At 41.4% G+C, this 12,809-nt stretch overlaps 1 protein-coding gene and 1 pseudogene across 1 annotated transcript; both read left to right on the top strand.

Moving 5' to 3' along the window:
* Positions 1 to 1,183: 1,183 nt before the first annotated feature.
* Positions 1,184 to 7,344, top strand: LOC104422757 (calcium-dependent protein kinase 18). Its single transcript, XM_010035185.3, is given in 13 exon segments — positions 1,184 to 1,439; positions 1,442 to 1,683; positions 3,359 to 3,489; positions 3,633 to 3,674; positions 3,770 to 3,881; positions 3,961 to 4,039; positions 4,398 to 4,567; positions 5,040 to 5,166; positions 5,278 to 5,393; positions 5,504 to 5,611; positions 5,717 to 5,779; positions 6,111 to 6,284; positions 6,840 to 7,344. Coding segments are annotated over 13 exon segments (1,635 nt in total). The 5' UTR covers positions 1,184 to 1,333; the 3' UTR covers positions 7,005 to 7,344.
* A 1,429-nt stretch (positions 7,345 to 8,773) lies between these two features.
* On the top strand, positions 8,774 to 12,176 carry LOC104423976 (annotated as a pseudogene).
* The last annotated feature ends 633 nt before the right edge of the window (positions 12,177 to 12,809 follow it).

Consider the following 12,809-nt stretch of genomic DNA (forward strand, 5'->3'; position numbering starts at 1 on the left):
ATATCCTTTAGCAACACACGAAATGCTCAACTCGAAGATTAGTGGGTTTGCCCTCTCTCAAAAAATTAATCTGCCCTTTCTTCTCACTCGCCTCTCTTTGGTTCCATTTTTCTGCGTAGTCTTCTCAACTCGAATCGATATTTTCTCTCAATCTGAATTGGGAGCATTTTATTATTTTTATCTAATTTTTTGCCCTGGCTTGCTGCTATGCTCTTTTTGTCTACTTACCAAACTTATCTTTCACTTCCATAGTTAGGAATCAATCAATTGCTTCAGATCCTCTAAATCAAGAAATTTGATAGGATGATAAGTTCATAGATTATACGATATCTCATAATTTTGGAAGCTCTCATCTTCCGATCTAGATATTGATCCAAAAGCTCCTCTTCCCGATCTAGATTTAGATCCGGTAGATCACTAAAGGCGTTTCCATACTCATTAATATTCTTCCAAACTAGATCTAGATTTTGAAATCTCTTCAACCTGCTTTCAATGTCTTTGCACAACGATGATACTGAGGTCACCGGACCCAAGCGCAACGGGTGATGACGCAAGCAGTGCTGTAACTATCTCCGTTCATTATACTTTGACGTCGAGACAAAAACGTTCTTTTGGGATGAGGGCAATACCCATCACCAATTCCCGCTTTACGTTCGGGATTTGCTTGCTCCATAATTCCGGAGAACCAGGCACCCAACATTTTCATTACTTCAAGAAATCGAACGAATCTCCATCGGACACGATATTTCATAACATACGGAAGCGCGCCTCGACACGATTCTATTCCATTCTAGATAAATAAACAGTAAAATATAAATAACACACAAAATAAAATCTTTTTTTTTTAATTTTTTAACTTTACGCGGGTAAGTGGGGGGCGAGTAAAAAAACAGCACTACTACTTTCCACCCGGCATTCCGTATTTCGTACTCGCTTTCCCATGCTCCTACGTCTTCCTCCTCCTCCTGCTCGTACTCGCTTTCCCATGCTCCTACGTCTTCCTCCTCCTCCTGCTCTTCTTCTTTCTCCGTCAAAATCAACGAAGAAAAAAAAGAAGAAAAAAAAGGAAAAAGAAAAGAGAAGTCATCTTTGACCACCACCATAGCCAAGTCGCCACCTTCCTCCTGCCCCTCCTTCCTCCTTCTTCCCTCCTTCCTCCGTCCCCTCTCCGTCTCCCCATATTTATACACCGACGCGTCCGCGCAGCTCCCACCGTCCCGACCGAAGCTCAGATGGTCGCCGGCGGCATCGCTCGCCGGAACGACGCCAGCAGCAGCAGCAGCCGCCGCCTCCTCGGTTGACTACTCCGGTTCGACCGCTCCCGCCTTCCGCCATGGGGCTCTGCATCTCCACCACCAGGGTCAGCGGCTCCAGCAGCAACGCCGCCGCCGCCGCCAACCAGAAACGCCACGAGATCGGGCGGCCGCAGGCGGGGGCGGCGGGGGGACGGCCGGGGCCAATGAGAAGAACAAGCAGAAGGTCAGGGGCGAGGGCGGGAAGAAGAAGAAGGGGAGCGGGGTGATCCCGTGCGGGAAGCGCACCGATTTCGGGTACGCCAAGGACTTTGACCGGCGGTACACGATCGGGAAGCTGCTGGGGCACGGTCAGTTCGGTTACACTTACGTCGCCACCGACAAGGCCAATGGAGATCGAGTCGCCGTCAAGAGAATTGAGAAGAATAAGGTGGTTCACTCTTCTTCTTCTTTTTTTCTTTCTGTTTTTCGTATTTTTTGGGTGGCTTCTTCTCTTCTGTTGCAAGTCGCGATTGCTGGTTCTGGAGATCAATTTAGGTTGCGAGATTGTTGTGGGGCTAAATTTGGTGTTCAATTCAGTTGTGTATAGAAGGGGATCAAAAAAAGGAAAGGATTTTATGATGTCACTGATGGAGAATTGATAGACTAGATTACTCCAAAAGAAGAAGCTTTTTTCATCTTTGGAGAAGGGATAGTTTCTAGCGGTTCAGCTTTTCCGATTGAATGAGTCCATCTGAAGCGAGATAATCGGCGCACGCATCCGGTTGTCCAAAAGGGTGCGGACACTGTTGCAATTAATTCTCTCCGTTAGTAGGAATATTCCTGCGAATTTGGCTTGTTTGATGGATTCTGGGGAAGCTTGAGATCGGCATTAGAGGAGTTGAAATTTGTCGAACTCGGTGGGCTTTAGCTTAGAGCTTTTGCAGTTCAGGATCAGGTCAGATTCCGGGGGTTCTGCGTTTCGCCTTTGTCTGCTTAGTTGCTTTTCTGTGGTTAGCTCTGTGAATTGGGTTGCGAGGTTCTCCGCTACCTTATCTTTTAGTTGTTAAGGATAAGCAATCTGGATTTTCTGCGAAATTTTCCAAGTATTTGTCATTGGCCTGACTACGAGAACCACAAAAAGTACCCCCCTTTTGCACTTTTTTTTTTTTGTCTGTTTTTTTTTTTTAATCTTCCTGGCTAATTCAAAAAGAAGAATAATGCTAGAGATACGTATATTGTTTTGCAAGAATGGCTTTGCAAAGCGATGTGCAGATTTTTGTTGAGTGTGGAATATGATCCACTTGTTTAAATACTAACTTACAGCTCGCCATGTCGCTTTGAAAATCAATTTTGTGGAGCTGTTATAGCATTACCCTTTGGGAGAATGGCTTGACACATGCTGTTGCATGTTCCTCAATAATTGTATGTTTTATGTCCACATGAACTATAAATTCAACCCATAGGTTCAATCATGACATGTGGGGCTCAGCGGAAAGGAAAAAGAGAAGAAAGGGAAGGGGAAACGGAGAAGCTTGTTATGCAAAAAGTAGATCGGTTTCAGTAGGTATAGGCAATTAAATTGGCTTCCTTGAATTTCTACCTTATGCAAGTTGAATTTTCCAAATTTTTTTAATATTTAATTATATTACATACAAATATGCTTATTTTGCCAACCATGTAATATCTCTTGTCTTATACAGTATCTTGATCTGGGTAATTCGGTTTAACCCCTTGCTTGCACATAATTCTTTTGCTTGAACTATAATAGAGGAGAGATTTATGATACGTGCTATTGACCAACAGTTACATCAGTAGACACTGTTTAGAATGTAGTGCAAAGTCTCCACGTCAGGATTCAGATAATTAGAAAGGGAATACATTTTGAACTCCATGCCTTTTCTAGCAAGAATATCTTCTAAGTGGCTCCTTTGAACTTTTTGTTTTTCTTCTCGTCGTAGTTTAGTGTCTTTATGGTGGTTCAATTAAGCAGAGGTCTCCGCATGGAGATAATCTTCTATTGTTGGTGGTATATATATATTTTTTTTATAATGTTTGCATGAAACTCCTTTAAAAATCTATCCTAAAACGGTTGGGTAATCTTGCAAACAAAATGTTGAATGCAGATGGTTCTTCCTATTGCTGTTGAGGATGTAAAGAGAGAGGTCAAGATATTGCAAGCCTTGACAGGGCATGAGAATGTTGTTCAATTTTATAATGCCTTTGAAGATGATTCGTACGTGTACATAGTTATGGAGTAAGTTATGCCATCCTTTCTCGAGATGTTACTTTCCCCCAAGAACTCAGTAAATAGTATTATTCTAGTAATAATGCTTTTTTCTGCTTTTATTTTCTATCTGTGCATAATGACTTTGTGTTATCTTGATTTTACTTTTTCAGGTTATGTGAAGGTGGTGAATTACTGGATCGGATATTGTCCAAGTAAGAATTTTTGTCTTAAATGACTGAAGCGGCGATTCTTGTAGCTCGCAAATGCTTGATCAGTGTGCTACTTCTTCATGGTTTTCTTTGAGCAGGAAGGACAGCCGGTACACTGAGAAAGATGCGGCAGTTGTTGTACGGCAGATGCTCAAAGTCGCTGCCCAGTGTCATTTACATGGTCTAGTGCACCGTGATATGAAACCAGAGGTAGAAGTCATGACATGTTGAGTTACAATGTGGAGTAATGCTGCTTCGGAAGCTCTCTTATGTTTCTCGTTGCCTGCAGAATTTTTTGTTTAAGTCAAAAAAAGATGACTCCTCTTTGAAAGCCACGGATTTTGGCTTGTCGGACTTCATAAAACCAGGTGATTAGATTTTTATGGCTGAAGATAATTTTGCGTATTGCTTAGATGACATTTGGCTTTCTCTGTCCCGACTCCTGAGTAATATTAGTGGAAGTATTTCACCTCAGCACCTGCCTCCTCTTATGGACTGTCAGTAGCTGCCGTGCTAAATGTGATAGTGCAGATACTAAAGTGGGCCATTTAATTTTTATAATCAGATTGACATATCCTCTTTGTTTTCTTTCATTTTCCCTATTTTGTTCATAGGGCTATAAAGGATTTTGACTTGCTTTTGCAAACCTATGCCGTAATTTTTTTTTTTTTTTTATAAACTGAATGAGAAATTGCCTGAAAATTAATGCTCTTTCATTGATTGCAGGAAAGAAGTTTCCAGATATTGTCGGTAGTGCCTATTATGTTGCTCCTGAGGTATTGAAACGCAGATCAGGACCAGAATCAGATGTGTGGAGTATTGGTGTGATAACATACATTCTACTATGTGGGAGGCGTCCCTTCTGGGACAAGACTGAAGATGGTATATTTAAGGAGGTATTGCGTTTGTCTATTTGGAGCGACTTCATTTCTACCCTTTCTAGTTGTTTTGTTCAAATCTTGTGGGTTACGTGACCCATGCAATTTGACTTTTACTAGTTCGGAACAGCGGGTTATGCAGCCCATGCGATTTGACTTTTTCCTAGTGAAGAACACTTGAAATCTTTTAGAACATACAAATATTGGTGGGAGAGTCGATAATTAATCATCACTTGAAATAAAGTGAAAGCAAATGGTCCTTAATCAACAAAATGAGAGACTGTTGAGTGAAGTAATCAGTTTGCACTTCTATAATTTTACACTAGTTCAGATGCCCAAGATCCCACAATCAATATGTAACATTTAATATTTCCAATCCTAGCAATAAGGGAGGGAAACGTGGGGAGATCCTGTACCTTAGATGCCAAAACTTTCCTTGATGATTTTATTTTTTGCGATGTCACTTATGCTGCTGTTTAATTTTTTTCAGGTTTTGAAGAGCAAACCTGATTTTCGACGCAGACCTTGGCCAAGCATAAGCAATAGTGCTAAAGATTTTGTTAAGAAGCTACTGGTAAAGGATCCTCGGGCTAGACTAACTGCTGCTCAGGCCCTTTGTATGTCTCCATTTCTTCTTGAGCTAACTCTTATGGTGATTATCATTTTCTTGTTCCTATAAAAGTGTTCTCATTGGGTTTCCCTCATCTGCACTGTCTCTACTGTTTCAGCACATCCTTGGGTGAGAGAAGGGGGAAGTGCGTCAGAAATACCAATTGACATATCTGTTCTGCACAATATGAGGCAATTTGTGAAGTATAATCGTTTCAAACAATTTGCTTTGAGGGTGAGTTGCACATTCATAAAACTTTTCAGGAGAATGACCTGTCCCCTCTTCTATCTTTACTTTATTTTCTCTCTTTTCTTTTAAGGAACTTTTTAAATTTCCACCTGCAGGCTCTGGCCAGCACGCTAGATGAAGAGGAACTGGCTGATCTCAAGGATCAGTTTGATGCAATTGATGTAGATAAAAATGGTTCCATTAGTCTTGAAGAAATGAGACAGGTGGGTTTCTGATTTTGGAACTCTCTAGTATTATGCAACTTTTACCAAAGTATGTCTGTTTCTCTGTTCAGAATAGACAAACTGAGAAAGATGGTTTTTCCGCAGGCCCTCGCTAAAGATCTTCCTTGGAAGTTGAAGGAACCCCGTGTGTTGGAGATTCTTCAAGCTGTAAGCCTTTCTCTATCCATTGGATGAATCAGCATAAACTCATCTACTTGGAAGTTGTGTTTTTTACTCTGATTGTCCCTCTTAAGGAATTAAGAATTCTGCATCTTTCCTCCTCCCTTTTAGTTTAAACCTGCATTAAGAATTTTTTGTATTTTTGAATAAAGAAATGTGCAGACTACTATTCTTCATCAGGAGAATTTCATTGGTATTTTTCTCTGTCTAAATTTTTCTGTCCTTGAGCAAATATGACAATACCTAGTCCATAAGACTTGCATTGCGTTTTCTGTTTGTCTGGATTAGTCTAAAGCATGTTTCCATCTCCCTCATGCAGATTGATAGCAATACAGATGGGCTAGTAGATTTCCACGAGTTTGTTGCTGCCACTGTACATGTGAATCAATTGGAGGAACACAACTCTGAGAAGTGGCTACGAAGATCGCAGTCTGCTTTTGAGAAATTTGATCTTGATGGAGACGGGTATATAACTCCAGAAGAGCTAAGAATGGTATGTGTTCTTTCTCCCTTTGTGCTGCATGCCCAATCTTTAGACTCCTCTCCTAGCTGCTGTTCCACAATCTCACTTGCACCTCCCGGCAATTAATTTACTTTTGAAGATGAAATATTTGCTTATTTAGGCGCAATAATAGATTATGGAATCCAACTCAGCGAGAAGAGACTTTCTTTTATGGTTTTGTCAACGCTTTTACTAAATCATTGTCATTATCATTATCAATGCCTTTATATGGATGGAGCCCAGCTATTCCGATGAAGCAAAGGATTGAATGCATGTTTCGAGCGGTCAAGCATGGGGAACTTCTTGAAAGCCTTCATCTTAATATGTTATTCAGTCTACTACAGTAAAGGCCGCCTATCCGTAATTGAAAGTCCTCTCGTATTAGCAAGTTAGATAGCAATTGTCCACTAAGCACCGGGTGTTTGATTTGTCACTACGAACTGGCTTATCAGAAATAATTTGGCATGAAATGATTCTGGGTCCATCTCATCCAAGACAGTGCCATTAGCATAATTCGTAACCCTTGAGATGTTTCTTTTTTGGCAGCACACCGGCCTGAGAGGTTCAATCGATCCACTTCTTGAGGAGGCTGATATCGACAAAGATGGGAGGATAAGTCTATCAGAATTTCGCCGGCTGCTGAGAACTGCCAGTATGAGCTCAAAAACGGTCTCCAGCCCATCGAATTTCCGGAATTCACGTAAGATGTAGTTTAGGAAGAGGCGTGAATTTAGGAAGATGTACAGTCTCTCGTTCAGAGTGTCGGGAATTTTCTTGTTGCTTCCCCCACCAATTTGTAAGCTGTGATCGTGAGTATCGCATCGATGCAAGCGCATAAGTTTCCCTCCCATCACGCTCTGCTCCTTCCCGAAAACCGGCGCGCGTTTGCGAAAGCCGCCGTCGGACTCTAGTTGTAGTACATTGTAATCTGCCATTGAAGAAGAGAGCTATTAGATTTGATTCTCCGTTTTGAGAAACGGTACTTAAACTCCGATTAAAGCTCATGTTTTCTTTATTCCACGCCATATTATCCAAAGTGTTTAAGCGTAAATGTCTCTTTTATAACTAAATCGTTTGTAGAGCTCACCATTCTGTCTCTGGTGTGACCTGGTCCTTTTCCTTTTTCTCCTGTTTATTTTTCTTCGATGTGGTATTAATTTCCAAGCAAGGAAAGTTATGTTAGGGTTAATATCACGAAAAACTCTAAACTAGTACAATTGTGATAAAATTATTCGAAATTAATTTTTTGATCACAAAAATTTCAAACTGATACATTTACGATAAATTTAATCTTATTAGTTTTCATTAAATTTTACATTTTAAATGTTAAGTTGGATAACATGTGACAGTTGACGGATTTGCTAGTTTGGAATTTCCTACTTCATTTGTCACAAGTGTATAGGTGTTTGATTTTTTCTAATATTAATTTAATTGAACGAAAATTAATGGAAGTTAAATTGTCATAAATATATCAATTTAAAATTTTTAATATTTAAAAAATCAGTTTTGAGTAATTTTGTCACTATACCAATTTATGGTGTTTCGTGATATTAAACATTTTTTTTTAAACTCTCATGGCACGTGGATTTTAAAACTCATGACCTCAGGTAAATGAAATTAATGTGTAAATTGATGTGACGTGGTTTTCTTTTCAAGTACTCACTAATAATTCATCACCAGATACTTTGTATCAATCTTATAAATCACGTTAAAACTGATTCACATCATAAGATTCGACACCCTGAACTTTTTTGTAATGTACAGATCTCGTGCTTTAGCAATTCGTGTGGTGGACTCTCATCGTGTCATTACAACTCATGCGGCCTGTCGTTGCTTTCCTAGACGGATGCGAGCTCCTTGATTCCTCAACGTAAGCACCGAATCGTCAGTAGATCCTTCTGTCGGGCGTTTGCCGCGTTGTCTTCTTTGTTCAACGCAAATGCCTCTTTCCACCGCCTCCACCCGCCGCCGGTCACCACACTCTCGTCTTCTTTTCTTCCGCAAGGCCGAAGTCGATGGCAACGGCAAGTAGTCATGCGAACTGGGCGAGTTAGAAGGTCGTGGATAGTGGTTACGCCAAGGACTTTCGCCGAAGCTGACGCGGCCAATTTGGATTCACTATCGTCACCAAGATAAGGCCAACGGACAGCAGGTTGCCGCCAAGCGACTTTACAAGAACAAGGTCACTCTTGCTCAGCCCCTCTCTGTTTTTCTCGGAGTCATTCCACTTAGAGTCGCGAACGCGTACATATGATCATGTGTTTGCGCTCGTGGCAAGATGAACAAATTTTGCATGAAATAGCTTGTGCACAAGTCCGAAGGCTGAATGTGTGTACATACATATAGCAAACAGTTAGCTCTTAGTAATCATGTCATTGTCACTAGATTGCAGGCGTACCGTACCACAGTTCAATAAAATAAATGTCTTCCGGATATTTTGTCGAAGGATTTCCTAATTACAAGTTTAAGCTATTTGTTAAATGAGGGGCCATGTACATAAGCGCATCCAAACGCTGGCCTTTGTGTTATATCTCTTTCTGTGCCTCTATGGTGGCCTCCATCAGGCAGAGAGGCCTTCTGCAGATAATTTCCGCTGCTCAATTTTGAAGGTGTACTGTTTCCTGATATTTGCGTGAGATTCTTCTAAGATTATGTCCTGGAAAATGTTGTTAGCGTTGCAAATGTATGATTTGATTTCTGGACGCAGAACTCTGGATCATGCTAGCCTTGACAGGGCTTTGAGAATGTCATTCAATTTTATTATGCATTTGAAGATGATTCTTATGTGTACGTAGTCACGGACTAAGTCGTTCCCACTCTTTTATCTTCTTTTTATCATCTTTTTGTCAATCAGTGCATGATGACATTGAGTCATCTCAAAACTGTTCTTTTCAGGTTATGCAAGGGTGGCGATTTACACAATCAGCTACTGGCTAAGTAAGAGCCTCAAGAACTCATGCAACGCATGCATGTATAACTCAGAGTACTAAATAAGTCTGCGACGACTGGTTTGTGGTTTTCCACGAGCAGGGATTATGGCTGTCACCCCGACGAAGATGCAGCAGTGGCTGCACGATAGATTGTCCAAATTGCTGGATTCATTCACGTGGCTTGGCACACCGTGACATGAAACCCGAGGTAGAGTCTAACGAGTATGTCCCTGGTCCAAAATGCAAAGTACTGCTGATTGGGTAGCTCTCTTATCGTTCCTTGTCGCTTGCAGAATTTTATGTTCAAGTTGAAGGAAGAGGAATCCCCTCTGGAAGCCACAGGTTTCGGCTGCTTGGATTTTATAAGACCAGGTAATTAGAAGTTGAATGCTGAAGATTATTTTTGCTTTTCCTCAGATGACGTTCAGCGTATGCTGTGCTAAATGTGAAGAGGCACTGGCACTGGTGGACTCACCAGTATATTTTTTCAATCTCGTGATACCTTCAATCGATTGCAGGAGAGAAGTTCCTAAACAATTACGGCAGTCTCAACTACATTGCTCCTGAGGTGTTAAATTGCCAATCAGGACCCAGATCAGATGCGTGGAGTATCAGCATCACAACCAATGTCCTACTCAGCGGGAGGCGTTCCTTCTAGGACGCCACTGATGACAGTATATATTATTGCAGGTGATTGCATTTTGCATGGTAAACGTAATCTATGTAGCCAGGGAATGAAGTGAGTGAATGTTGAACGGAGTGATGCATTGGTTTGCACTTAAAAATTTTCAACTAGTTTTGTAGCTTAGTCACCTGAGGACTCGACCAAAACAAAACATGACACGAGATTGCCAATCCTTGTGAGAAAGGGAGGAAAACATTGGCAAACCTGTACCTTAGAAGCCACGTGAGAGCAATGAGGGTAAAGGTAAGGACGCATATACATTATTCGGGATGTCGATGTCATAAATGCAGTTTACACACTGCAAAAACCAAGTGATTAAGCAGAGAGATGCCTTAAAGTCGCCCTTTTTTGTACCTATGACACATGAACATGTCAAATACAGGGAAAAGCGGGAGAGATCTTGCACCTTAGATAAGATTTCCTTTGCGATTTCCTCTCTCTTTTTCCCTCATGCAGCTAATTAATTCCGTCAGATCTTGCAATGCTAACCTGATTTTCGATGCCTACCTTAGCCGAACATAAGTGATGCTGCCAAAGATTTCATCCAAAAGTTACTGGCAAAGGATACTCAGGCTAGACTGACTGCTGCTCTGGTCCTTTGTATGTCCTGGTTTCTATTAAACCGACTGAATAAGCAAGCTGGGATGAATGCACCATGTCTATCTTCACGGTAAAAGTAATCTTATGGCGTTTCTTGGTACAATAGGGATACTCTGTCGCCAATTTTTCAGCACATTCTTGGCTTAGAGGAGGAAGTGCACTGGAAGTACCTGTTGACATATCTGTTCTGCGTAACATCGGGCAATTCGCACAGTACAGTTGTTTCAAATAATTTGCTTTGAGGGTAAGTTGCAAATTCTTGGAGCTTTTGGTGCGTGCTAGAGAGACCTTCCGAGCACCTCTTGTTAATTTTATTTGTGTTTCTTTTATAGACTCGCTCTTTACCTTTTGAATCACCACTTGTAGGCTTTGGCTGACACACTCAACAAAGAGAAACTGCCTGATCTCATAGATTAGCTTGATGCTATTGATGTTGATAAAGATGGTTCCATTAGTTTCAAAGAAATAAGAGCGGTCGATTTTCCGATTTCAGACATGTACAACATTATCGTGCCACTTCCGCACTCCTACAACTTCCTCTCCTGTTAGGAAACGAAAATACTAGAAAAGATGGTTTCTCTGCAGACCCTCACCAAAGATCTTCCTTGGAAGTTGATGGAATTGCGGGTATTGGAGATTCTGCAGTCTCTAAGCTTGTCTCTTTACATAATTCAGCATTTTTGCTCTTCCATTTGAATTTGAACCTTGATTCTGTACTGTTCTCTCGTCAGGAGAATTACACCAACGTGTCTCTTCAGAATAGTTTCTATAGCAGCGAATTTGAGCAAAAGAAGTCCGTGTGACTTGCCCTGTGCTGTCTAATCGTTGGAAATGCTCTGACCACATGTTTCCTCTCTTTTCACACAGATAGACAGCAATGTGGATGGGCTAGTGGATTTCCACGAGTTTGTCTCCGGCGCTCTAATGTGCATCAACTGGAGGAGCTCGACTTGGAGAAGTGGCTACAGAGATCGCAGGCTGCTTTCTAGAAGTTTGATCTCGATGGGGACTGGTATATTACCCCTGAAGACCTAAGAATGGCAGGTGTCCTTTTTCCTTACTCTTAGCCTCAATCTAATGCTGTTGTCATTCAGTTTTAGGCCTAGGGAGAGTTTTCTTCCTAGCATTTTTTCCATGGTCTCCAATAATCATTTGGCCTGCTCCAATGAATGCATCACACGAATGAAATTCTTTCATTACTTGCTCAATTTAAATAGCACTTATCGGAATGCAATGTGAAACTTTATGCAATCAGTCAAGGGCCTGGGATGAGCTCTGTGTCTAAATTAAGATAAGGTCGTCCCCACAATTTGTCCGATGATTTGTTTCTTTCTCCGGCACACTTGATTGACAGGTTCTGTTGAATCACTTGAGGAGGCAGACACTGATAAAGACGGAAAGATAAGTCTATCAGAATTTCACAGCTGCTGAGAAGTTGAGAGAGTACACGCTCTCGAAATGTCACTAGCCTGTATAACTTTCAGGATTTACGGAAATATGTACGTTCTCTTGTTTTTTTGTTTGGGATTTTCTTTCCGAGTGCCCCCCAAAAATCGCGTGTTGTGATCACAAATTACACATTTAAAGGAGCGTATTATGAGTTTCCCTCATGCGCATCTCCGCGAAAATTAGATGCAGTCTTTTGTCAGCAAAGTCGATAATCATCCATAGGCTCACGGCTATGCATTGTAATATCCCATTGATCGAAGAGATTTAGTAATTCAACTCTGATATCCAGTCTCTTGAGCATTCGGTTTGGCAGCGATGGCAGTGATACGAGGACGGCGCATGCTGCAGAAAACACAGAGAGAGTCAAACCGATGTCCGCTGTTCCGAGAATTACCTTCCATTTCGGCTCATAGCTCTCCAATTAGCATATACCCTCTTGCCTGGCCGTTCTTGGTAATAAGGTACAACAGATTCGAAACGGGCACTATTAAGAAGGAGCTCAGGCAGTTCATTTAGACCATCTCAAAGCAGACAGAAAACAAGCCGAAGCGCGTCATATCGAAATGAGTCATGCCCAGATGAGTACTTCACCGTGTCTAGCTACTCCCTGTAATAATCTATGCACAGACAGACGCATGTGTGTTCCATAATTGATTTGACTTCGGTGGAGCCGACATCATGAATCACCGCCAAGTTGAAAGATTAGAAAGAGTCTGCAAATACATGGCTTCTGGGCGACGTGCGAAACTGGTTCTGGTTCAACAGCTACGCATCTTCTAGTGATTATACAAGAATCTGACGTAGTTATTATCACCCAAGTTGTTAGTCTCCCAAGTTGCAATCCAGACAGGC

The sequence above is a fragment of the Eucalyptus grandis genome, chromosome 10 (assembly GCF_016545825.1).
Source record: "Eucalyptus grandis isolate ANBG69807.140 chromosome 10, ASM1654582v1, whole genome shotgun sequence".
NCBI lineage: Eukaryota > Viridiplantae > Streptophyta > Magnoliopsida > Myrtales > Myrtaceae > Eucalyptus > Eucalyptus grandis.